The sequence below is a fragment of the Photinus pyralis genome, unplaced genomic scaffold, assembly GCF_008802855.1.
Source record: "Photinus pyralis isolate 1611_PpyrPB1 unplaced genomic scaffold, Ppyr1.3 Ppyr1.4_LG8, whole genome shotgun sequence".
Classification (NCBI taxonomy): Eukaryota; Metazoa; Arthropoda; class Insecta; order Coleoptera; family Lampyridae; genus Photinus; species Photinus pyralis.
In genome coordinates this window covers 21,196,037-21,222,508 of record NW_022170819.1, presented here as the reverse complement: position 1 = coordinate 21,222,508, position 26,472 = coordinate 21,196,037, and the positions used below count along the sequence as shown (strand labels likewise).

At 39.1% G+C, this 26,472-nt stretch overlaps 4 protein-coding genes across 4 annotated transcripts; 2 read left to right on the top strand and 2 right to left on the bottom strand.

The window, feature by feature from the left end:
- The first annotated feature begins 1,460 nt into the window (after window positions 1–1,460).
- On the top strand, window positions 1,461–2,178 carry LOC116179627 (39S ribosomal protein L12, mitochondrial). Its single transcript, XM_031499431.1, has 2 exons — window positions 1,461–1,597; window positions 1,644–2,178. The coding sequence occupies exons 1-2, from the start codon at window positions 1,530–1,532 to the stop codon at window positions 2,128–2,130; spliced, it is 555 nt and encodes a 184-aa protein (XP_031355291.1). The 5' UTR covers window positions 1,461–1,529; the 3' UTR covers window positions 2,131–2,178.
- Window position 2,179: 1 nt separating this feature from the next.
- LOC116179626 (leucine-rich repeat-containing protein 15-like) lies at window positions 2,180–4,186 on the bottom strand. The gene is made up of 2 exons (XM_031499429.1): window positions 4,078–4,186; window positions 2,180–3,912 (listed from the first exon to the last, which is right to left on the bottom strand). The coding sequence occupies exons 1-2, from the start codon at window positions 4,078–4,080 to the stop codon at window positions 2,263–2,265; spliced, it is 1,653 nt and encodes a 550-aa protein (XP_031355289.1). The 5' UTR covers window positions 4,081–4,186; the 3' UTR covers window positions 2,180–2,262.
- A 4,996-nt stretch (window positions 4,187–9,182) lies between these two features.
- On the bottom strand, window positions 9,183–14,696 carry LOC116179631 (venom carboxylesterase-6-like). Its single transcript, XM_031499435.1, has 8 exons — window positions 14,383–14,696; window positions 14,177–14,328; window positions 10,919–11,015; window positions 10,683–10,871; window positions 10,102–10,644; window positions 9,718–10,056; window positions 9,539–9,665; window positions 9,183–9,483 (listed from the first exon to the last, which is right to left on the bottom strand). The coding sequence occupies exons 1-8, from the start codon at window positions 14,429–14,431 to the stop codon at window positions 9,288–9,290; spliced, it is 1,692 nt and encodes a 563-aa protein (XP_031355295.1). The 5' UTR covers window positions 14,432–14,696; the 3' UTR covers window positions 9,183–9,287.
- A 10,579-nt stretch (window positions 14,697–25,275) lies between these two features.
- LOC116179309 lies at window positions 25,276–26,373 on the top strand. Its single transcript, XM_031499066.1, has 2 exons — window positions 25,276–25,928; window positions 25,973–26,373. Exons 1-2 carry the CDS (start codon window positions 25,276–25,278, stop codon window positions 26,211–26,213), a joined length of 894 nt encoding a protein of 297 aa, XP_031354926.1. The 3' UTR covers window positions 26,214–26,373.
- Window positions 26,374–26,472: the final 99 nt, after the last annotated feature.

Below are 26,472 nucleotides of genomic sequence, written 5' to 3'. Positions count from 1 at the left end.
TCGTTCGGTTAGTCTCTGAATCTGCAATATCTGTTTTTGCAGCAGTTGTTTCTTAATTTTGCATGTGCTTTAAAAGTCTTTCCAGACTCTTACCATCCATAAAGACCCTAATTGCGCGTGCCTATGCTAAGCGCGGATACTGCAGGTGAAAGAGAAGGGAAAACTAAGAGGCACACGCTCTCTCTTTTACGGTTACGCATCTTATTGGTTCTTTCTCTTTATATTTATATGCAACCAAAACCAACAGAAGCGTGAATATGAAACCCGCTTTTTTAACAATCCGATGAAGCTATGTACGCATAGTTTGATTGCCTCTTCCACCGAGGGTATAATCCGAACACATTCCCATACCACTGCAATACTCTTTTCCGCACCTTCGACGTCTCTATAACTTCTCCCCGCATCCCTGTTGCTTTCAGTGCTCCAGTGCCTTATATTAGTCGCTTTACAAAGATTATAAGGTTATTTTAAAGCACTCTACCTGACTACCTCCCAAACCAGTTTAGTCCCTTTCCAAAAGCTTCTTAAATCACTGCCCGAGTCTTCTAGACCCTTTTCAGAGCATTAATAAAGCTTTACTGGCTTTTGTAGGAGTGTTCTTTGTTTTGTGGTATAACGGTAATCATGTATTTGAATTAAACACAAGTCCGCCAAACTCCTTGAAAAATATCACCATATAGCCCAGAAAATTTATCGAGACTTGAGCACCGAAAGAAGAAGTAAAGAAACCGTCGCTCACATAGTCGCATACCAGAAATTTCTATGCTATTTTGAACGTTTCCTAGTCCTGTTTAGTGTTTTATATACACAGTTAGTTGTGGCAAGTATGCCAAAGGCTGTTTAAAAATGTAGAAAGTAGCTAATGAGTCTCAGAAAAGCATTTAAGGAGTTCTTGAAGTGCTTATAAAAAGTTTGAAAGATTTTGGAGGTTTTCCACCGCTTTTTAAAAGCTATTCGGTTTCTTTTTAGGCCCGACTGGGCTATTTAGGCCCTTTGCAAAGCTTACTTGGTACTTGAGCCTCTCTATCTTTTGCACGTCTATCGGTCATTTTCTTTCTCAGGTCCTCTAAAGTGGAGATAGCTAGTAACTATATCCACAAGAAATGAATCCGATTGATAACTATAAATTTACATAGTGGACCTTCATCGACCTCATATGTAGTGAAACCCAATTATCGATTATCGTCTGATTATAATCGATATAAACCACTTACAAAACTAACCGGACCCTAATTACGGAAAACGTGCAAAACACATTTTCCAAAATGGTGCCTAAATACAAGAAAGTGTTCAAAAGGAGTTTCATATACCTTAATGTATCCTTCATCGAATCGTAAAGTCAAACTGTGGGTGGTTGTTTTCTGGGTGGCCGAATAATGCACATTACCGATTTCAACTCGTCGAATGCTACGCCACTGGTAGTCTACATCTGCGTAACGCCAGCAGCGCCACATCCAAGCATTATTCTGATCATAACCTAAGTTTTTTTCCTTCTTGTAGTGATACTTTTCCACAATTTTCCAAAGAACATGCAGAGTTTAAGGGTTTTGGTGCGACCTTCTCTTCGAAAGAATTGGTCAAAGAAACTCTCTCTAAGGTTAGCGCAACTCACAACAATTGCCTCCACAACTTTCTATTTTCAGTTCGATCCTCAGTCAAAATGCGGAACCGCAGCCCAAGATCGAAAACATAACGATACCTCCACCGTCAAACGTCGACAAGCCACTGTCGCCGAAAATCGAGCAGCTCGTAACAGCCATTTCAAATCTGACACTAATCGAAGTAAGCGAGTTGAGCGGTGGCTTAAAGAAACGTTTGAATCTTCCTGATGCTCCGATGATGCCCGTCGGTTTCGCGCCTGGCGCTGGGGCGCCTGCGGAAGAGGAGGAGGAGGAGGTCGCGCAAAAAGTGAAAAGTTCCTATACGGTTAAGCTGATGAAGTTCGACGAAAAACAGAAGGTGCCCCTAATTAAGGAGGTCAAAGCGCAAATCGAAGGTATGAACTTAGTGCAAGCCAAGAAGTTCGTCGAGAGTGCGCCTGCCGTTTTAAAATCAGATATCAGTAAAGAGGAGGCGGAAAAATTAAAAGAGGCCCTTACGAAGGTCGGTGGCGAAATTGTCATTGACTAGACCTTGTTAGAATGTAGTAATAAGATTTAATAAATAAGATTTTGTTTATTGATTTGTTTATTGTAATATATAATGTTGCTAGCGTTTTTAGTGCTCAAAGCTCAAGTGTTGGTTATGGTAACACATTAGAGATTATAACACGTAAGGCAATTGCGTATCGTCTAGGAACGTTAGATTAGTGTATTTGTCTTTCAAAGCCAATAACTCCTTTTCGTCCAGGTGATTAGATGAAAATTTGATGAAACACAAACCTGGCAAATTATCGAAGACTTCTGAGCCGACTTCGTTTATGCTACAATCGGAGACATCCAAAAACTTCAAGTTGGGCAACTCTTCCACGCTTATTCTCTCGATGTGTCGCATATAATTACCCCTCAAATAAAGGCAGCGCAAATTCTTAAGGTTATCAAAGTGCCCTTCGATTTTGAACTTAAGATCATTGTTGCTCAAATTCAAGAGTTTCAACTTATCGAAGTTCTCCAAAGCGGCTTTATCCATCTTACGAATTTTATTATCGTTAAGCAACAAGGACAGTAAGCCTGGAATGTCATGGAAACTCTCCTTTGTAATTTTCGTTATGCGATTTGATCCTAAATTCAACATTGTCAACGACTCCAATCCTTTAAAACAACCCTCTGCTAATACACGTATGTTGTTCTTCGACAAATCGAGAGCGCGAAGTTCTCCTAGACCGTCGAAAGTGTCGGTCGCCAAGTCGCTGATGTTGTTGCTTGCCAAATCCAACACTCTCAGTAACGGAAGGTGATGGAAAAATGGCGCGATTAGATGTCTCAGCTTGTTCACCTTAAGCCCTAGAAGAATTAAGTTACCCAGTCCTTCGAAATCGTCGTCCCGCAGCTCCTCCACAAGGTTTTCGTTCAATGACAACTGCTGCAGGTTGACCAAACATTTCAAGTTGGGCAGCTTCTTCAGCTTGTTGCAATCCAAGTCGAGCACTTCCAGTGTCTGCACTGCGTCGAACACATGCTCTAACTCGACCAAGTTGTTGCCACTCAAATACAGCTTTTGGAGCGTCTTCAACTCGACGAAAGCACCCTCGTGAATCGCATGCAAGTCGTTGCTCTCCAAGTGCAGTTCTACCAATTGATGATTTTTGAAGTCATCTTCACCGATTGCCTCTAGTTGGTTACTCCCCAAATCGAGCTTCTCCAAGTTGGCTAGCTCAGCGAACACCCTATTGGGGAGTTGTTTTATTTTATTCGCCTTAAGGCTTAGATTTACCAGCGCGGGAATAGGAGCGAACACCTCAGAGTGCAGCTCCCTTATCTTATTCTCCTGCAAATCCAACCCCAGCAACGAGTCTAACCCGGCAAAAGCGCAGGGATCCAGCTTTCTAATTGTGTTATCTGCAAGCATGAGTTGCTCGAGCTCGTTCTGGTTACCAAACACTTGGGCGGGCAAACACTCCAGTTTGTTGTTTTCCAAATTTAACACTTTGAGATTAAGCTTCGCCAAATGCTCCGGTAATATTTCGGCGATGCTGTTGTGCGGTAGGTGCAGCTCTTGGAGGGTTGGGGGTAGACAATCGCTTGGAAACGTCTGGAGGTTGCAGAATGTTAAAGTTAGCGCGGAGATCTGGGCGAACTCTTGAAAGAAGTCATCGGACAGCGGCTTTAGATCGCTGCAAGTTATTTTCAAGTTGTCGATGTCCGACGGCGGTATTCCGGAGGTTGAGCAGAAATTGTTGAGTACTTCCACGAACTCCTGGCGATCCTGAACGTTTTTGCATGTAATTTTCCCTTCGTCATTCTCTAGTTGTGCCTGAAACGCGTAACTTGAAATTTGAATTTTGAAATGTAACATTAGGGGAATTTATCTTTCCAAGTGAATTTCCCAAGACTTTTTTATTTAAATACAGGCACATAGCATCAAGGGACTTTATGGGAGGAAAATAGAGTGTAATGGTATTAATGATCTTTCTCTTACCATTTTGCCGTAATTATTTGAGGCAATAATGCCTAAGGAGTGGTTATCAGATAAAGTATTCGCAGTGAGATTTTGTGCGACGACGCGACCGAATGTTTACGTCGAATCTAGGTCAAAAAAATCAATTTCTTTAGCCAAAGTCAATCAGTAAGTACATATAATACGGGGGCGATTGAGAATGGAATAGGCTCTTATGCCTTTAATGCATTTCATTTCCAAAATTGAGCGCATCTCGTGTCTACTACATAATTAAGTATTACGATCCTTCTTTTTCCCTAGGTAAATGGGAATTGGGAAATGCCTAACGCACCCCGAAGATCAGGTGTATGCAGGGGGAGTGTGGGACCTGCCCCCACTAAAACCCTTCTCCCAGTTCCCTCTGTCGTTCACATTATCAACACAAATCAGACATCACCAAGGGTATTCTTCTGGTTATGTTGTTCTAGTGGTAAATTCACATCTAGGTAGGGATTGTATTTCCCTATGTCTACTTTTAAATGACAAAATATCTTCTGAAGGGTGCCTAATTCTATGCAACCAAAATGACTTCTTAAAACAAAGATCTGGCTCTCATATTAATTAATTTGAATATTGTTGCTTTGGCTTCCGTATTTTTTTTTCGTTCGTGTATTCAACTAAAGAAAAAGTTGATATTGTCAATTAGCATAAACAGTTTAAGGAGCCTAAAAGATTTATTTTCTGTGGCGCCATTCAAATTAATTATTATGACAGCCAGATCATTATTTGTTTTAAGAAGTTAGTTTGAATGCATAAATTAGGCGCCCTTCAGAAGAGATGATTTAAAAGTAGACATAGGGAAAAACAACCTACACGTAAACCCCTATGTCTAATTCTTAATAAATATACATTCGTTTATGCCCCTTTAATTGATTTTATAGAGGTACTGTTAATTCTCCCAATGCCGCGTTAGGAACAACATCATGGTACAGTCCGCCTCTCCATGTCGTCACCCTATAGTCTGATTATTATTAGGCCTGGTGTCCTGGTCCATGATGTTCCGGTGTCCTATATTATCTGCTATTCCATGCATTGACGCCGCTTTCCCCAATTCCCAACATTGATGGCGTTCACCATAATCTCGGCCGGTGGTATCCCAGTGAGTACGTCATCTAATGCTACCGTACTATAATCCCTTACTCGTAAATATAATAGTACCCTTGTGGGACCCCTTCTTATGGTCTGAATCTGCAGGTTCCTCCTTCCGGTTTGTTGTATGTGGTAACTCCACCTCTTCCATCGATCTTATGAGGTCCTGGTGCGGCACGGTATTGAAGACATTCTTGACAAACGCGTGATGCCATCAGACACACCCTCCTTGTCCCGCGGGTTCTACTGTTCGCTTTCTCCTTTATGTTGTGCAGGGTGTTTATCGCGTCTACCCTTGACCTTCCTTTTCGGAGATCATATTCTTTCTCTCATATCTGGTTGCTACTTGCAGCTTCGAGCCTATTTTTAATTATTTTTTCAAAGATTTTCCAGAGAAATCAAAAAGACTTATCTATCGGCCTATGTGTATTCTTGGTCTTGTTATTTAGGAGTTCCCGTGGCGCTGTTTACCACCACAAATTTACTTTCACTTTCTTCCTTCTCGACTGGTTTGAGGGGCGTGGGAAAAAGTTAGTCAATAGTACGTCGTAGTTCGTATGTAGTTCTTTGTTCGCCGTCCGAAGTCGTGCAGAGGTTCACGTACTTCTTTGTACAAAACGAGATTCAACTAATACTTGTAGAAGAACGTACACGCCGTATTAGTTAGGTACTCGACAATTTTTGTCAAGCTTTTGGGATTTTATAGTAGCTGCATAAGTTCAGTGAAGAGTTTTCTTGTTGTTTTGCTTTCGACACTTCGCTGACGCTTTCCCGATGTAATTTACAAGTTTAAGGTCGTTTGCGGTAAAATTACGCGTTTACCTTTTGACTTTGAATAATCATTTTTAGGTTTCTTACTTCTGATTTAATCTCTTCTTTATTATGACCAATTGTGCTTTCTACATCGATATCCCACAACCTTTCCGTTAATAAAACAAAGTAGATCCTCTATCATACGTCAATCTGCTCCATGTGGAGTGGAAATCAAAAAAAAAACACTCTGCAAAAAACAGACTGTGTACCAGGCTCGATAACGTCGGATTTGACCTTTGCACAATTGTCACGTAATTCTAGTTCACTTCCCACGACTTCCTGGCGTCGCCAGCCTTCACACGCAAGTACACAGCCAGAACGGTAATCCAGGACCACTTCTCTATATAAATAATCGGAAAATTAGGAAATCCTGCTAGATAAGAAGACCACTCTTCATTTATCTTGTGTGAGCCAATTAAGGTGGCGTTTACAAAAAGTGTAAAAGTTGCCTTGCAATTTCCTCAATAACTTTGTTTCGAGGTAAAAAAAATAAACTTCTGTTAACGACCGATGGTTGCTAAGGCTTGTATATGAGGTGAAATTTGATAACAAATTATTATCAGTGTGTGATGAAAATGAAAGAAATATGTGTGTTTTATAACAACTTAGGTATTTCCTAAATAAGGGCGAAAGTGCAGGAATTAGCTAAACAATTTTTGTTTCATGCAAATGCCGGAACATTATATATTTGAATGAATGCTATTTCAACCAAAAAGTTGTACCCAGAAGGCAGTTGTTGTGGAAACAAACTTCCAATTTTTCCATGTAAACGTCACCTTAAAAAAATCACTCAACTCAAAGAAATTTAATTCCAGACTCTAAACGGGGAGAAATCATCCGTTTGACCTAGTTTCAACTATCAAAACACTAAAAATCTTCGCCTACTCCCATGTACCGGGTGACCTAATAAGAATGTTCCTCGGCTATATCTCGAGAACCGTTCGTCATATGACTTAGGGGTAAAAAAATTATTGGGTAAATCGGTCATGAAGAATCGCTGGAAAACATTTTGAAGTTCTAAAAATGACCAACAGAGGGCGTAACTGCCACCTTAAATTTTAAAATTGCATTTTCTTTAAATTTCGCGTAATAAACTAAAAAAATTTTTTCATATTTTTAAAGAGAACCAGTTTATCTATCATTTTCGTAAAAACAAAAACTCAGTTATTTTAAAAACAATATGGTGTGGGGCTTTCAATTGTTTTTGCAATAATCTGCTTTAATTTCTTAACCATTTGACCGATTTTAACAAATTTGGTATGGTTGAAAAGAGCATTCCTTGGGCAATGAGAATCAACCAAAATATAGTTAATTTAGTTGAATTCTTCTCCGCCAGGGGGCTAGTTTTGACACTACGACCCAAAATCCTAAAAAATCAAAAAATCAAAAAATCAAATGGAATGATATGACTTTTTCTTTATGAAAAAGTAGCCAAATAACAAAGAGGGCAGTGAAAACCGTTTTTCAAAATCTCGTTCCTAACCTCAAATATTGGGAAAATGAGATTAATTAATTAATTAATTAATAATAATGCTTAACTTGTAAATTTGTAATCTTTTCTGAAATGCCGATTTCTAACCAAGAAGCATTTACCTAATATGCTGGCGATATATTTTGATTATTTTCAAAATGCGACCATCGCTGCCCACATCTTCTATTTGCGTTATCCGAATCGACCAACGAACCATCGCCGCCAACATATTAAATGCTTCTTGGTTAGAAATCGGCATTTCAGAAAAGATTACAAATTCAAAAAACTGCACTTTCTGAATGTAAACACAGCAGAATAATTTAAAAATTACGGCTGTTATTATTTTATAAATTTATAATGCATCGTGTTTCATTTGTTTAATTTTTCAAGGCCTACCTAAAAGTGTAGGGTCCTTTTCCAAACCATCTTTCGCACCAGCGACAAATACCGGAAATACGTCAAATAAGATACAATTTAAGCATTTTTATTAATTAATTAATTAATTTCATTTTCCCAATATTTGAGGTTAGGAACGAGATTTTGAAAAACGGTTTTCCCTGGCCTCTTTGGATGTTACTTTTTCATAAAGAAAAAGTCATATCAATCCCTTTCATTTTTTAGGATTTTGGGTCTTAGTGTCAAAACTAGCCCCCCTGGCGGAGAAGGATTCAACTAAATTAACTATATTAAAGCAGATTATTGCAAAAACAATTGAACGCCCCACGCCATCTTTGTTTTTAAAATAACTGAGTTTTTTTTACGAAAATGATAGATAAACTAGTTCTCTTTAAAAATGTGAAAAAAAATGTTTAGTTTATTATGTGAAATTTAAAGAAAATGCAATTTTAAAATTTAAGATGGCAGTTACGCCATCTGGTGGTCATTTTTTGAACTTGAAAATATTTTCCAGGGATTCTTCATGACTGATTTACCCAATAATTTTTTTTACCCCTAAGTCGTACAACGAACGGTTCCCGAGATATGGCCGAGGAACAGTCTTGTTGGGTCACCCGGTATATTGTGTATTGTCTAAAATTGTCACAATTGGATATTTTTTCCATCCCCAACACGGGTAAACGCCAGCAGAACATACCACTCAAAATCGATTTAAAATCTGAAAAAATTAAGCAAATTTCGAATTAAATAAAAATCCTTCACCGGGCTCCCGTTGCAAAATCTACCAAGAGCCAAAATGGACTGCTTGACGAAGAATATAACATGGCACAAAAGGTTACCGCTGCAACGCTCGGCTGTAACCAACAAGTGCGTGTGCCGTATTAAGCGACGACTAAATGACGAACCTTAGGGAAAAACTAAGAGGCAAGCGCTCTCTTTCTCTCTCGCGTGCTTATGTTGGTCGCCTAAAATCGACATTGCACCATCACAAGCACGATAGAGCGCTTGCCTCTTAGTTTCCTCTCTCACTCACCTGCAGTACCCGCGCTTAGCATTGGCACGCGTAATCCATCTCTATATGTCGATGGTCGAGACCTGGCAGCAGCTATCTATTATTATTTTTGCAAGTTCCATAGATAGTTCAGCTACATTTATCGATCTGTCGGCAGCATACAATACTGTATAGAGGAAAGAGTGATACTCATCACGTGGTTGGTAGTTGATAAATCAGCTTCGCCGAATCATTCGTCCTGCATTTTAGTAAATGTGTACTTAATGTACCTAAATAAAGGGGCACATGATTATAATAGACTTCTAATCAAAGTAAAACCTCTTCCTTATTTTCTTTTATGAAATGACATAAATTACAGAATACATATAGTTCCAGCAAAAACTACCCCTTAACAAGATAATCATTTTCTATTTACAGTTCTTCTTTTTTGCTTTTAAATAGATTTTCATTTTCTTGTATCCCAAGCGAATCCCAAAATGACCGATGGCCCATTTCAGAAACCTCTCTAACCTGAATTTCGTCTGGAGATCTGATATCCAAGTACACTATGTCAGACTTTGCATTCCTTGACACAGGTTTCCATTCAACCCCTTGAACCTTCGGCACCCTGCGAATAGATGAATAAATAAGAATAAACGCGCGCCGAAGTGGTGGACTAATACCCAGTTTTGGCAAAGCTGGTCCAAATATCCAAAAGTATATTTTTCATCTTCTCGTCTTTCGATGTGTATTTCGATAGACCGTGGTAGTTGTAAAATATGAACGACAGGTCGTCTCCGTGGCAAATACCTGCAGCATTAGTATCAAATAGACGATATTCAGGTTGAGTTTAAGACCTTACCAATCCGCTTATCACTTTTGAGGAAGTATTCAGCGAAACTGAAAACCTTCTCGCTTTCATAAGTGAAGTAGTAATAATAGGTCGGAGATAAATTTGAGGAAGCCTGAAGTCGTAGGGATTTTTCAGCGTCGACTGCAAATAGTCGGTCGCTTCCTATTTCGATGAGGTTTTCAAATGAGCCCATTGACAGGGGTTGACCATGAAAATAAAAATCCTTTATCTTCTGGGAAACGTCGGCCTGCGACTTTATCGGTACCGTCTGGGAGTAATGCATGATATAAGGCATCAGTTCATTCCACCTTCTTTCCAGTTCCATCAGAATGTCATCGTTCATGAAATCTATAATCACATTATGATTTAACGTGCAGACAATTTGTAGCTTACCAGCGACAGGGTAGAGCCCCTCGTGTTTTACGAGGGAAGTTATCCAAGGTAAATCCTGCACTTTGCCACTTCGAAGTAATTCATATGGGTGGTCTGGCAGAAAGGGTCGTCTCCCGTGCCTTTCAGCAACGATCCCGAAAGGTGAAAAGGGATTGTACATCCACGCATGCTGCGGACGTACGCCTTCAAGCACTTGTGTGACAGATCGCTGTTTCAGACAACTGACTAGACTTGCTGTAGACTCTTGCGCGCACCCAACCAAAGAACCCACCTCCCGCGCTCGCTGCAGCGGATGGTCTTGGAAAACCCACGGGCAGAGAGCATTTCCGCTTAAAGAAATACCCCCCTTAAACAACCCCTTGGAAAGTGGCGACAGGAAATGGAGATGCACACTTGCTCCGCCCGCCGATAGACCCGTCAGCGTTATAGAATTGGGATTTCCTCCGAAGTAACCAATATTGTCGTTAACCCACTGAATCGCCATAACCTGATCCTTCATGCCATTATTTCCGGGGACAACCTCGTCTTCGGTGCTTAAAAAACCTAACACAAGTTGAGGTATTAATTCGGCCTGATATTACCGAATATTCCGAGGCGGTAATTGACCGTGACGAACACGACATCCCTGTCCATCAGGTAATGAGGACCGGAGTAACTGGTTGACGATCCAAAATTGAAACCTCCACCGTGTATGTCGATGATGACGTCCAAAGGGTCATTACTGTCGGTTTGTGGTGCGTAGATGTTGAGGTAGAGACAGTCCTCCTGCCCTAATTTCAACGTTATTATTGATTGCTAGTTAATTTTTACATGTTACCGTTAATACTTCCACCAATTAAGTGGTCCAGTTGGGCGCAGACGGTTGAGAAATTGGCTTGCCAAACCCCTTGCCATGGCTCGATACGTTGTGGCTCCTGAAAGTGACAACCTATTATGATCGTCTACATGTGCTAATTTATTTAAAAGCATCGTAGGATAATAATGTGTATCACCAGGAAGTTATGTGCTGTGAGGATGACGGAATTTAAGAAAAATCCGGGTCCGTTAACTTAGCACCATACCATTTCAAATTCCTGACTAAACACAGATTGCGTTAGAATCTCTATGGCTAGCGCCACTTTGAGTTCAGCTAGCGCCATTATAGATTTTGCAGAAAAGCCCTTGACTTTCGGGGGGTGCTATGTTAACGCTAGCACCACCATTGCGTCCGATCATTTCCAAAAGCAAGCGCTGTGTTCGTCAGACCTAGCGCCAGCTAGCGCCACAAATTTTAGAGCTAGCGCCACCCCCCAATAGTGCGGGGGGGCAATTTTTTCCTAGCACCACCATTTTGTTTTTTCGGGTAAAATTTTGACGTTTTGTGTTCTGCTGACCTAGCGCCAGCTAGCGCCACAAATTTTAGAGCTGCCATCACCCTCCAATAGTGTGGGGGAGGGGGCACCACCATTTTGTCTTTTCGGGTAAAAATTTGATGTTTTCTGTTCTGTAGACCTAGCGCTCAAGTTAACCTAGCGCAATTATAGATTTTACAAAAAGCCTTTAACTTTTGGGGGTGGTATATTAACGCTAACACCACCATTGTGTTCGATGAATACCAAAAGCAAGCGCTGCGCTGTGTTCTTTAAACGTAGCGCCACAAATTGCAGAGCTGGCGCCCAATCTCCAACATTGTGGGGGGTCCTTTTTTTTATATTACCACCGGTTTGTTTTTTCGTGTACAATTTTGCTATTTTGTGTTTTGCTGACATATCTCCCAGAGTCAAAATCTTAAGAGTTGGCGGCACACCCAAGTAGTCTGGGACAGTTTTTCCTAGCTTTATGACTTGCCACTGAAATATTTTGGATTCATTTTCGAGTAAAACGAGTGGTGCAGTAGCTGAATCTGCGGCAAGTATAAAAATAAGGAAATACAGTTCAATTATAGAACAGAACCATATTTTTATACCTTTCGCAGTAAAGACATTGGGACCTTGGTGTAGAGAAGCTCGAAAATTTTGTGGAATACCTGGGAAAACGCATTACCAATATTACTGGGGAACCCCGAGCTACCACTTACTTACGACAAATTTAAGTATTGCCATACAACGTGCAGATAACGCGACCAGTCAGTGTAATGGGGACTACGATCCCCGTGGAAGAAAATTATCATTTATTATGAATTTTTAATTTTAAAATTTCCATATTACGGTTTCTTGTGAAATTTTTCCGTTTTGTGCTCTACTCACTAAACAATTCTTTTTGTAAGTCACAGTATTAATTTCACTACCACAATATTGCGAGCTAAATCGTGTAGAACACAGCGCAGTGCAAAATTTAAAAATTTCAACGAACGTATCTACTCATAACCTATATAAAGTCGTTAAATCAATCAGCATATTTGTTCATTCTGCTAAAAAACAAAGAAGCAGATTCTTATATACTTATGTGTAATTTCCGTAGCTAGCTAACTAATTTTTATGGTGCAAATAATAACAATCAGGCATATGTATTTTATATGATTAATACACTCCATTAGTATACGACCAATCAGCTTGGTGATTGTTTCAAATTCTAACCAATCAAATGATTTTTTATCTGATTAAACGCTACGTAGCTTTTTAACAGCAATAAAAATGCGTGTAGGAATGCGTAAAATATGTAGTGGTTGTAAAATTTCTTTTATTAATCTCCCTAAAATACACTCGACCTTGGTTTTAAGTCAGGATAATTTTATTTTTAATTCACTCAAATCTTGTTGCCTCCTGGAAAAAACTCTCGATCAAAAGCATAATATTAATAAAATCGTTCCAGCTAAAACTTTCGCGATTTTATCACACTTTTGGTCTCGAGTTTTTTCCGTTGCAACAAAACTTTCGTGTAAAAATAAAATATCCGATTAAAAATCAAGCTCTTTAGCTATATAACACGCAATTCCAAAAGTTGAGCCTAATCTATCAACATTCACAGTGCCCTTTTCGCATCGACGTGTAAATAAATATAGAAAACGAGCTCCTGGGTATGGCTACAGCATGTGCAAAACCAAATTTTGAACTTGGTGTTAGTTTTGGTTTTATTTAAAGTGTATATGTATGAAATTTCATTTAATTGCTTCCATAAATAAGAAAATTGGCACCGCACATCATGCACAAAACCAAATTTTGAAACTGGCGTTAAATTTGCTTTTATTCCAAGTGGCTATGTATCAAATTTCTTTTAAATGGTTCCATAAATAAGAAAGTTTTCAATCCGGTTTGTAAATGGTCGAGATGCGAAAAGGGCACTGTGAATGTTGATCGATTACGCTCAACTTTTGGAATTGCGTTTTATGTGGCTAAAGCTATACGCATATTGAATTTCATACAATTCGGTTCATAACTCACGCAGATGTCAAAAGAGCCTTCCTTATTTTTTGAGCTATATTTCCAATTCACGAACTCCGATCTACTAATTTGATAAAGAATCCATCTACAAAATTTCATCGTAATCGGTCAATTCGTTATCGAGATATCGTGCTAACGGGCAGACAGATACCGCAAAATTAGAAACTCGCTAGGAGCTCGTTAACTAGCTGTAAAGTTAGTGGCGCTAGCTGGCGCTATGTCAGCAGAGCACCAAACGTAAAAATTTTACCCGAAAAGACAAAATGGTGGTGCTAGGAAATTTGCCCCCCAACCTATTGAGGTCAAAGGCTTTTTTGCAAAATCTATAATGGCGCTAGCTGAACTCAAAGTGGCGCTAGGTCAGCAGAACACAAAACGTCAAAATTTTACATGAAAAGACAAAATGGTGGTGCTAGGAAAAATTGCTCCCCTCACAATTGGGGGGTGGCGCTAGCTCTAAAATTTGTGGCGCTAGCTGGCGCTAGGTCTGACGAACACAGCGCTTGCTTTTGGAAGTGATCGGACGCAATGGTGGTGCTAACGTTAACATAGCACCCCCCGAAAGTCAAGGGCTTTTCTGCAAAATCTATAATGGCGCTAGCTGAACTCAAAGTGGCGCTAGCTGGCGCTAGCTATAGAGATTCTAGCGCAATCTATCTTTAGTCAAAAATTTGAAATGGTGGTGCTAAGTTAACGGACCCGAAAAATCCACTTACTTCGAAGCGTAATTCTCCCACTGGTGGTTTCGCATAAGGCACGCTTAAGAATTGAGAAAATCTTCTTCCAGAATATGACGTTAAATATGTTCCTGCCACCCTACCGTAGGGTGTGTCAACAACGGGTTGCTCCAAGGTAACACTTTGATATACTAAACGATTAAACACATCATTTTAAATTAAGCAACACATTAACAAGCATTTACCTGTAGTACAGCATATGACTGTGAATAATATTTTCGTGAAACCAGACATTCCGTGGCAAAGATTGAAAGATTTAGGTATAGAACTAACGTTAGCTTTTAGAAAAATGTAGATAGTACTATCAAACCATAAATGTTTCAAAACAACTTGTTTATCTGCAGATTAGTGTTACTGAGACAATGAAAGTCCCTACAATAAAAATGTTATTTTTAGGTAATACAGGCGGTTTCTGTTGCTGTTGGATGCACAATGTCGCATGGCTCTGTTTTTGGTTTTTGCAGGTCAAAATGTATTAGAAAATTTCATTTGCCTACCGATCTCAGACTTTGGTTGACCATTCAACCATTAAACGCATGTTTATATGAACTACTATCACTCCCTATATAATACTTACCTACTATTTCTCCTGAAACACCCTCTACACCTCGTTTTTTAAATTGAAAAAAAGAACTGATAGCCAGGGGCGGACTGGGTACTTACGGGCCAGGTGGAATTGCAAAGGTTACGGGCCATTAAAGTATTTGTGTTAGGAAGATTTGGGGGGGGGGGGAGCTCAGCGGTGCACACAAAAACATTTTTTGCTTCATTTTAAAGTATTCCTTTCTCGAAAATCAATTAGAATATAGTTTTTTTTAAATTGCAGCTGATAATGAAAAATAACAAAATATACATAATCCAAACGAGGCGCGTCGCCTATAATTGTGTTCCAGCACTTTCAAAATACGACAAAAAATCATAAATTCATTGGAAAACACTTAAATAAAAACAGAATTTTTTAATGAACAACATATAACATCAACCCCAATGAGAGAAACGTGTTAATAATTTTTAATAGTGCAAGAAACTAAATACAGCACATACTTATAAATTTCCAACGGGCCATTATGATCTACAGGCCAGGTGGCAATCGCTACCCGCCCCCCCCGGGTCAGTCCGCCCCTGCTGATAGCTAAAATTAAAGTATACAAAAATGTAGATAGTGCTAGATACGTGTTTATGAATAAACTTGTTTGTATGCAAATTAGGGGACATTGGAGTTTGGAGTGTGAATCTCCGCAATGAAAATGTTGCTTGTCATACAATCTTTGTATAGTAGCTTAGTGTAAAGCTATGATAGTAGGTACCTATGTGCTTTTGTTGACTGCACAATTGCATCAACTTTTTCTGTCTGTCCGGCCTTCGCACCGAAACTACGTTCACAGCTTTCAAGGTATTTACTACACTAATTATGCGTTAGATCGCTCATTCACCTAAAAAATTCAAAAATTGCTATAATTGACTAATCTCCCCAGAAACAGTTTTTGCTGTAGTTGTAGTAAATATGTAGCTGTTAATTTCGTTTTTTCTAGGTTAAAATGTACTAGACATCAATCTTGTTCCATCCAAAACTAAAGCTAACGTTCTTATTAGCGGATTTACCAACAAACATACCAAGCACGTGCCCCTTAGAGGATAGAATGCTCTGGAAAGATTAATAAAGAACTGGAAAGCTTCTAAGGAAGTCTGAAAAATATAGGTACTTTCCCCAGACTCTCACTCGCTCTTTCAGGAAAGCTTGAGTCAAGAAGCTCAGTTTAATTTATAAAAGTTTAACCCTAAAAAATCCTGCATCCTGAAATTTTAATTTTGACTATTTTGAGTAAACTATGGTACCTACCTTAAAACATGGGTTATTATGGACCATAGATCTTGAATTTTGGTCCTGCTACATCCCACATAGCATTCGATATCTTATGTATTTACATTTTAAGTCGATAATGTACAGGGAATATCCTGTCCATCTTATGTATATACTACCTATGTATATTCATTATAGACATTATGTATTTTATGTCCAGTATGGATATTCTATAAATATACATTTTGGATGTGATATGGATGTTTATGCGCACACATTGTATGTATCTTTTATGTATAAATCTTATACCTCCTCACGAGGATCTTCTATGTATATACATGGGATTATATGGTATGTATATACATTTTGGATTAGATACATGCGTTTTCTGTATTACCGACGTTACAAACGTTAGCGTCTCATTTTCTGTGAAATACGGCGATGAAGATAGTAAGGTGCTATTGCAAATACAGATCATTTTTCTAAAATCAGGAGTGTTATTCCGCGTGTTTTTAATGAGTTTTTTTTGTCTAATTTGGACAGTGAAAGTAATGATTTTTATTTCGTGTGTGCATGACCTAAAGTTGCAAATATGTGTTAGTGAGATGTAAAGACTGGATGGGAATTAATATAAGGTCAAGAATGGCAGGTATGTTAGCAACCTATTTGCTACGAACTAGACCACTTAGACGTCTGGAAAGGACGTAATTGCTTAAAGAACAGATAACCGAATATGCTGTGACGGCTGGGGTAAACTAAACAAAAACTCTCTTGTGGATGGGGAGAGCTTCGGTTTTAATGCCGCTGACGATCTCTGATGAGGGTTGAACAGCAGCCTCACTGTCCTGACGAATGCATGGGTTGGAATACCATCGCGAACGCCAACGACGTGATTAAAGGACCGATTAAGATCTAATAATAGTTTATTGTGATGCTTTAGCTTTTATAATCCTAACCTATGACGCTACATATTTACTTGACATACTATAATTATTGTATTACTTGCAATTTCCTGACCCCATTCCTTGTACCTACTTACATTGCTATTATGAAAAAATTTGCAGTTTAGTTCCCTAGTTAATTGGATCTACATTTCCTAATTACCCCGATTACAAATTAGCAACATAAACGTTTAATTTAGAGGAGATCTTTTTTCTACTGTTGCTTGTTGTTAAGTGATCTAAGCTATTCGGTAAATTTACTTTTCATCCGTACCGTTCAATTTTGGCTTTTTTGAAATTAATTGTATTATATTTTGCATGTAATTTTGAGCCTTCCTTAAATTTATTACGCATTCAGACCGTTTATTTTTTTCTTTTACATCAAGTTTACCGCACCGTATTTATAGATTTTTCTTTTTCCCGATGTACAGTAATTGCTACCGCTCCGTTAATTGCAAGGTAAATTTTTTGTTACTTTCCGTTTAATTTCAGGAGGGGGGGGGGCATGTCTCGTTTATGGTAACCCGCATTTAACCTTCCGTAGGAACTGCTAATTAAGTTTTCCGTGCCTTAATTTTACATTCAGATTATGTTGGACGGTGACCGCCGCCATTTGCTGAAGCGTCCGATACTTGGAGTTCAGTTTTCTACTTGAGCATTACCTGCGGCAACCATTCCGCAATCGGTCCGAATATTTGCTCAAGAGTAAGACCGCACCCCTTGGTGGCACTCGAGTCCGTACCGTTTTTACCTCGTCGTCCCGTCCATTGCACCATTTACTTGTGTTTTGCAAAGACCTTTTTTTTCTAGGTCTCCTCCCACTGCACATCTTTGTGCCAATATCAACCCTTTAGTGAAGTATTAAACATTATCAAACATCCCCTTGTTAATGTTTCCCTGGAAAGGGACATTAAAGCTCTTGAAAGGGTCTAAAGCCTCTAGAACTAACATTCTTAAGCATTTTTCAGCAATTTCAAAATGGTTAGAGAGATTTTTAAGGCCAGACGCCCGTGTGGTCATTCCCAAAGTTACTTTTCTATCCGCCACTTGGAGATGAGCTCAATATGACCCTGAACATTAACTTGAAGCACGAAGCTGGACTGAACGAAATATGAATAAGTATTGAAACTTTAAATAATGAAGTTTGACCTTTAAAAAGCTTACATCTTGAAGTTTGCACTTAGCATGGCTACAGTGTTGAATCGTAGACCTTGAAGCTTACATTTTAAAGGACGAAACTTGGAGTGTAGCCAGATGTAAATTTTAGAACCAGACTCTTAAATCCCGAGGAGGGCGGTATATTGAAGCTTCGAATTCAGTTTTTAAACTAAACTTTTATGTCTTAAAGTGCCTATTTGTTCGAATCTTCAACAAAGGTTAAAACAAAAACATTAAAGACGCGAGATCGAGTTTTCAATAGCTTTTGAGTTGCTCGTTGATTATGACAGCTTTGCATTTGTTCTATTAAAGTTTCCTTGGTATCTTTTATTTCAGTTTTTGCTATTCCAACTCCAAGTTCGAGGATTCCGGTGTTTCTACACGAACCTTCAAGATTGGACCATGAACCTTGAATTTTGAGATTTGAGTTTTACAGTTTGAACCTTGGAACGTCAGCTAGAGCCTTGAAGACTAGACCTTGAAGTTTAAATTTTGAAACCTAAATCTTAGAACTTCGTGTTTGAAGTTTAACTTTTAAAGGTAAACTTTAAAGTCAGAGATGTTGAAACATAGTATTACTTAAAAACCCTGTTGAAGATTGAACCTGTCTTGGAATTTAAAATCTTTCAGCTGAAACTAGAAACTAGAATCTTTAAACGTGGTACTTGGAGATTGAAGATCTTTTCAAAAACTTAAAACATAAATGGTATACCTTAAAGCTTGGACCACAAATGTTCAATTTTGTAGCTTGACCCTTGAAGAGACTCGCCTGTCTGGGAGTCAGTGGAGCCATGAAAACCAAAGACGGTCGATAGGGTCGTCATCGGGTCCGAGCATATCCTATGAATATTGGTCCTTCCGCTGTTAGGGCCAGAATTAAAGACTGGGTGACCAGTCAATTCTAGGCTCAGTAGCAGCACGCAACCAGACTAGGGCCTTTTTAACAGAGCCTCTTGGCCAATCTGGGTCTTCTAAGCTTCTAAAGCTGAATAGAAGCGAGATTAGGAAAATCATCGGTGTCTTCACGTGGCACTGGAGGGTCAGTTGTCACCGGCATAACATTGGGTTTGTTGAGGAGCCCACGTGCAGGTTCTGTGGCCAGTTAGATAAAACTACCGAGCGTGTGGTCTACTGTCACTGTACCGCCTTGATCAGAGCGGGCTTCCAACCTGGTTGCGAAAGAAAGGGAGTAGGCTCAATTGTGCGCCAAACTGAAAATGAATAGAATAAAATTGACCCTTGAAAGTTGGGTCCTGAAGCTGGATCCTTGAGGGTGTGACTTGGAGCAATATGATTTTAAAGATTGAGCCTTGACAATTCAATTTTGAAACTTGCACATGAATTTTGAACTGTAATTCATAATTCTGAGACCTTTTATTTGAAAGATAAACGATGAGGCTTGGTCTTCCCTCGAAGCGTTGAATTTGCAGCCAGAATCTTAAACCTGTAGCTTAAAGTTTGGTGCTTGAAGCGCGGGTCTTGTACTACATTGCAAATTTTAAGCAGTCCTCAAGCTCGGTTTTTTAATGTGCTTTCAAGAGTTTAGGTGCTGCACTTACGAGACTCTGTAATGCACTTCAAGACTCCTCTCCACAGCGTTGTATATCTTTTTTCAGAGTGGTTTAGACCACTTTCCGAGATGGCTCCACTCCGGGGAGTTCGGAAAGGTTTTAAAATCTTTGTCGTAGTTCTTTGCTGAAATAAGTCATTTATAATAGTCCACAAATAGTTTAGACGATTTTCCGGAGTGGGACGGAACGAGGTCAAGATATTTTGGACTGACAATAGGATGGCCACTTAGAAGACCACAATTTAACATATCATATGACATAGACTCAATACGCACACAGGGTAAAAATAGGGAAACTGTAGTAGCAGAAGAGAAGATATATATATGGTCCCTTGCATATCAAACGCCGACGTTAGAGTGATTTAGGCAACAGAGAGAAATTATAGTGGATGAAAATGGTGGGAAGAATTGAGAGATACTGAGAAAGAAGAAATGTAGCTAAATGTCGATAAACTGAAGATGATAGGAAGGGGGGCGCTCAAAAAGGGAGGTAGAATCAAAGGAAAGAGTGGAAGAACTGAGAGAATCTACATACTACCACTACTGAATACTGATGCATTCAAAGAAATAGTAACGCAAAGGCCCAAATAAGGAAATTGGAGGTACTGCTAAATTGACTACGATTCACTCTATAATAGACAAGTAAAAGTGACTGGCGGTCTCACTGTTTTAGTTTTTTAATATGGCAGTGGATTTGTAATTAAAACCCCAAAAAGGACGTAAATAGTTTCCGGATAGCGCCTATCAAGAACGATAGTACACAAGGGCAAAGGTCATAATTTAGGATAGAGATGCTTGAAACAACAACTGTTTGAACGTCGTAGTAACTCACGACTGTCTTTTACCATGAAGTTGCCTTTCTTCCTCTTCGTCTTCTGGCCACCTTTACTTTACGTTGTTTGTCAAGGTATCTTGGAACTAAGCCTCTTAGTGTTTAATTTTACCATTAAAGGAGGAGGTCAACAGTGTGTAATCTTAAATCGCCCTATACCAAACACCGTCTGCTCCAATGTTAAGGATTGTGCAAAGATGATGTCTTAATACGTTATGTGACAATAATTTAACTTGCTGTAATACTAAATATTTGGATAGTGATAGTGATGAATGTGGAAAATAAATTAGAGTCCAATGGAGGGTTTTTCAAAACAGTACTCGTGCAGGTCGAGGGCTAGGTGTGAAGTAGTATTAGTCCACACCTAGCCCTCGACCTAACCAAACAATAGCAATAAGCTTACAAGTGGGCTGGAGGAACTACAAAGCAAGGTTACTTCTTCAACGATAAGTTTGGAAACATTACCACAAGGCCGGCCAGATTCTGAAACGGGACCTATTTTCAGAACGCTACGACCTCGACTAGTGTACCTTTTTAAACGTGTAGTAAACAAGCATTTTTATTACATGCTCGGCTTTAAAGGGAACAGGGCGAAACCCTTAGGTTCGAAAATATCGTGATAACCGCGTTCGGTTTCCCCAATACGTTTCTTGTTATCGCTTGCTATCGCCAGACACACTTTTGTTCATGTTCAGTATGAAGCGGTATATGTGTAAATGTTCCTGTTTAACAAATTTAAAAAAATTCAAAACCACATTTTTGAACACTTAGTGCAGTTCTCAATTGCAGTTCTCTTGTGCAGTAATAGACCCCTTCCATACGCCGACTTTTTAGCGCATTTTGTCCGTCCGTCCGTCCGGACCTACTAAACACATGTTTTACCCTTCATGGTATTCTAATGAAAGGTCTCATCGAAATAAATTGGTTTGAACAAACTATAGCTTTCCCGTGCGACTCTTTTTCGAGATCAGTGAGCGACGGGGCCTGAGGGGGGGGGGAGGGGGTTAAAAATTAATTTTATCTTTCATTGTATTCTAATTAAGGGTCTTAACGAAAGGAACAGTTTTCTACAAACTGCTGCCCTTCTTTCTGTCCTCTTATCAAAGTACAGGGGGGAGTGGAACTAGTTTTATCCTTCATGGTACTCTAATGAAAGGTCTCAATGAAAGGAATTAATTTATACTAACCATAGTCTTCCTCCTCGATCCCTTATCGTGATCGGTTATAATTCCTTATATCTTAAGAGTGAATTATTGTCAAAGGAAAGTACCTACAAAGGCCTATTGGGACGTTTGGAAGAATCATTGGGCATTTAAATCAAGTTTGATACATAGCCACTTGGAATAAAACCAAATTTAACGCCAGTTTCAAAATTTCGTTTTGCGCATGCGCAGTGCCAACTTTCTTATTTATGGAGGGATCTACTGAAATTTAATACATACCACTTGGAATAAAAGCAAATGTAGCGCCATTTTCCAAATTTGGTTTTCTGTAAGATGTGCAGTGCCAACTTTCTTATTTATGGAAGAAATTTTGTAGGGGTGTTTAAAAAAAATGCGCTTTATCTGCACAATGGTTGTGCACAATTTGTACTTCTTTAATTTACAGAGGGTGGGTTTTCAAATTCTATCTGCGTAAGTTTTTCAAATCTATGAGACCGCCCTTTATTACTACACATAGCAAATTTTTAATCTATACCCAAGGCCGTATATAGTGCGAAATGGGGGGGGAGGGGGAATTGGACATGAAAGGATGGAAGATGAAAAAGATCCCATGACCTTGAATTTGCTTTTTGGTTTTTTATCCCCTTCAGTTCTGGTTTTTTGATCGATCTTTTACCGTTTGCGGTCGATCTTTTGTATGGCTTGATATTATTCTTTAGCGTTTTGCATATAATATTTGCCTCTAAATATTCTCCAATGTATATGGAAGGTATACCGTATTTACCCTCCGTTTTAAAAGGGATGTCGGCTTAATACAAGAAAGTTATAATGTCACTTTTCCGGACAGGGAGCAGTGGCTGAATTTATAAATTCCCTGTTCCTCAAAGCTGAAGGACTCATTTGGTATATAGATAGATTCCTAACAGGAGGGGGAACAAGCACGGATATACGGGGTGTAGCACCTAAGATCCCTCGGATCATAATTCCTTTATCATAAATGATACCGAAAAAAGTCTTATAGCAAAATTGTACACAATTACCGTCGCCATATTTCTAAAATATTTTTGATCACCAGGGGCGTGCTGTATTCCAGTGTCGTATCAAACTTGCATTTTTTAAATAGAACGCTCCATATTTTATTACTGATTTGGAATGTAATTGAAAAATACTTATTTTAACGATTTTGCTGTTATAACATTTTTTCGTCAAAATTTGACAGTCCTTCGAAATTTTTTTTAGTGAAACTAAATGGCGCAGGCGTCTAATTTTTTAATTGAGGCACAGGTTAAGACCTCTTTCATAGTCACATAATTTTTTTAGGGAAGTTTAATTTTTGATTGATCTAAGAATAAATACTATATCAACCTTTTCTGCTTGAGTTTGAGACATCTTTACAACGTTGATTAAAAACAATCATACACTGCCGATACTTTACTGTTAATTGTGAGAATTGAACCTAAAAAAAATTATGGGACTATGAAAGAAGTCTTAACCTGTGCCTCAATTCAAAAATTAGCCGTATGCGCGATTTAGTTTCTCTAAAAAATGAAGAACTGTCAAATTTTGATGAAAAAAGGTTATAACTGCGAAATCGTTAAAGTTGGGGATAAAAAAATAAGTATTTTTCACGTACATTCTAAATCAGTAATAAAAAAATGTTCCAAAACCCACTCGTGGGTATTGCCGCGTAACACAAAGTATTGAAACGACGCATCGTCACCAAAAGCACACAAAATGTCGAATCTGCATATTGAAGCACATCCACGTCCAGAGAAAGAGAGGAGTTATAAGTTATAAAGTTTCAAAGAAATATTACCATACATAAGAAAGTTGGCTATGAGCAGCCTGTGCAGTCACTGCGTATGCCCACATAATTTTTACTATGTGCGAAATGTTTGCCTTTACTAGAAGCGCCTGTGGTTAAAATTTCAAAGAAATATCTCCATAAATAAGAAAGTTAGCATTGCGCAGTCACTGCGCATGCCCACATAATTTTTACTATGTGCGAAATGTTTACCTTTACTAGAAGCGCCTGTGGTTAAAATTTCAAAGAAATATCTCCACAAATAAGAAATTTGGCATTGCGCAGTATGCCCACACATCACTGCGCATGCCCACACATTATTTTTACTATGTGCGAAATGTTTGCCTTTACTAGAAGCGTCTGTGGTTAAAATTTCAAAGCAATATCTCCATAAATAAGAAAGTTGGCATTGCGCAGTCACTGCGCATGCCCACATAATTTTTACTATGCGCGAAATGTTTATCTTTACTAGAAGCGTCTGTGGTTAAAATTTCAAAGAAATATCCCCATAAATATGAAAGTTGGCATTGCGCAGTCTGCGCAAAATATGGAGTTAAATGAAACTGATCGAATTGGGCAAATATAGACCATAACAGCTATCAATTAGCGAAAACCCGAAGTCTCTAGGTGGCCCAGGGGCCGAGATCTCGATGGAACGGACGGACGGAAACACGAGCACATAAGCTTTACCTCAACTTCGTTGTGTTACGCTAAAAATTGGGGTATTCCATTTAAAAAAATGCAAGTTTGATACGCCACTGGAATACAGCACGACCCTGGTGATCAAAAATATTTTAGAAATATGGCGACGGTAATTGTGTACAATTTTGCTATAAGACTTTTTTCGGTATCTTTTATGGTAAAGGAATTATAATCCGAGGGATCTTATGTGCTACACCCTGTATATGGCGATCGAGCGATAACTTCTCGCTTAATTACCATAAGTACCGTGTTTCAGGCATCAACAATGTATGCCACAAAAAAAACAACAGTTACAAACTTTGCGAGAATACCGATCGGACAAATCTTCCATTTTTCTGGAAATTTATGCGATCTCTTTCTAATTTGATCATCGTTGTATCTTATATGAATTCACAGCTAAGTGTAAAAGACGCCTATCATGACTCCCAAACATTGAACTGACCGGGTCAGACCCGTCCTCGTGCCGTCTTTTTAGGGTAACTGAAAGATCTTGGTTACTACAACACGGATCCACCTGACCAAGGGGTCTCTGTATGAGCTCTTCCGAGATGTTTGGTGACTTTCTAGTTCCCGTGTACACGCTCCGCCCTCATTTAGATTGTAGAAGAGCCCATCAAGGACAAGGAACAACAGCACTGGGGGACACTCCAGTCTGCGGAAATGTTCTAGTGACTGAAGGGCTTATCTACGTTGTCTCGCGGATACATCGTTTGATTGACCCATCAATGCCAACCCTTTCAGTAGCTTCACTAATGGAATCGAATGTGGTGTTTAAGATGCACTTTAGACATCTAAAAACACTCCCAGGGTTACCCCCACCCCACTCCCCTGGCAGACATTCCTCTCTCCAGCCTGCAAACGAGCCATCTCTGTGGGCGTATTAGCCCTGAAAACATGTTGGAATAGGTGTATAGTTGTCTGGTCTGGTGTAAATGGTAACAAATGTTTAAACATTTAGACGACACAGACTATAGATAGATATCAACTTCAAAACTGAAAAGCAAATAGTCTAAGTTAAGACAATTCCAATGAAAACGTCAAGATAACAAGATAGGGGAGTTTACTTTAGAAACCAGCCAGTTTTTATTTTGATAGTCCATGATAACCATGTCCGCGATAACACGACGCAAAGTGTTGTTCACAGTTTTGCTTCTAATACTAATTTTATCGCTTTCGTATGTAATATTCAATGCAAACTTAAGTCAGCGCGATCCTCTGGGGCAAAAAGGGTCTAGACCATTGTCACCGGAGGAAATTGCATTTATAAATAAGCTGCTTGTGAGTGACAGTGACGAAACAATTCCCTTAAAAAATTTAACGAGAGACACTTACAATCGCAGCGCAATCTTCTTTGTAAGGGACACATCCTCAGAAGAATTCGAATTATCATGCGCTGTCGAATCGGCTTCGTTGAGAAATCCAACTTTCAACGTGATCGTACTCAGTTCCGATACCGAAATTAACTCCAGCGATAGACTCGTGCGCATTCTACAGTCTTATGAGAACGTGAAAATGTTCCACGTGGACTTTGGTTCCCTAACGAATAACAATGTGTCAACCTCTGATGTAGACACCAGGCTGGCTCTACTCTGGTCCCATGGGGCAATTTACTTAAACCACGACATTATCAGCCTTAAGCCTCTTCGTGACCTACCAGATAATTTCCTAGTGAATCTGGAAGATGGAAGAATCAGTTTCGATGCAATTGGGTGGCGTAATCGAAACGGCACTGAGCCCGAGTTACCAGCGAATGGCACTCTGTAAGTTACCAATAACTTTGACACCAGTAATTCTTCGTTTCTAGTCCAGTGAACAGGTTGTGTGTAGAGGTTCAAGGTAGTTTAGCGCTGGAGCAGCGATGTGGTGAATTCAAAATTTTGAGTTTCCAGAATTTCTACGCGAATACACTCAATGGGTCGTTAGTAAATAGCACTGCAGCAAGTTACGCGGTGAAAGTCGATGGTCACAACAGAGTACTATTGGCGAAGTTAGCCGAGAAGTACTGCCCAACCACTTTTCAGGAGATGAAAGCAAAATCGGTTTGATTGGAACGCAAAAGTCCTGAAACTCGTTTCAAGAAGTCGGTTTGTTGGCTTCTCATAAAAAGGGAGGGTGGAAATGACACGGCTCTTGAAAATTATTTATTAATCATAAGTACATAATCATTTGGCAGTGCACAGAGCATACGTAATAAAATGGTTCATGCAGCTAACATCAGTGACACTTAGCCTACTACAAAAGTTGGTATTTTTCATTTATCAGTACGATTTTAGTTTCATTTTAATTTTCTAATGTTTTAGTCTT

What these genes read in the sequence shown, in the direction of transcription:
- LOC116179627 (XM_031499431.1), top strand. Translation starts at nt 1,530, where the DNA reads ATGCAGAGTTTAAGGGTTTTGGTGCGACCTTCTCTTCGAAAGAATTGG. An exon ending in TCAAAGAAACTCTCTCTAAG is followed by an intron (nt 1,598 to 1,643) that starts GTTAGCGCAACT and finishes TTCTATTTTCAG; the next exon opens with TTCGATCCTCAGTCAAAATG.
- LOC116179631 (XM_031499435.1), bottom strand. Translation starts at nt 14,431, where the DNA reads ATGTCTGGTTTCACGAAAATATTATTCACAGTCATATGCTGTACTACA. An exon ending in GGGGCTCTACCCTGTCGCTG is followed by an intron (nt 10,057 to 10,101) that starts GTAAGCTACAAA and finishes ATGTGATTATAG; the next exon opens with ATTTCATGAACGATGACATT. An exon ending in ACCAGCTTTGCCAAAACTGG is followed by an intron (nt 9,484 to 9,538) that starts GTATTAGTCCAC and finishes ATCTATTCGCAG; the next exon opens with GGTGCCGAAGGTTCAAGGGG.
- LOC116179309 (XM_031499066.1), top strand. Translation starts at nt 25,276, where the DNA reads ATGTCCGCGATAACACGACGCAAAGTGTTGTTCACAGTTTTGCTTCTA. An exon ending in TTACCAGCGAATGGCACTCT is followed by an intron (nt 25,929 to 25,972) that starts GTAAGTTACCAA and finishes CTTCGTTTCTAG; the next exon opens with TCCAGTGAACAGGTTGTGTG.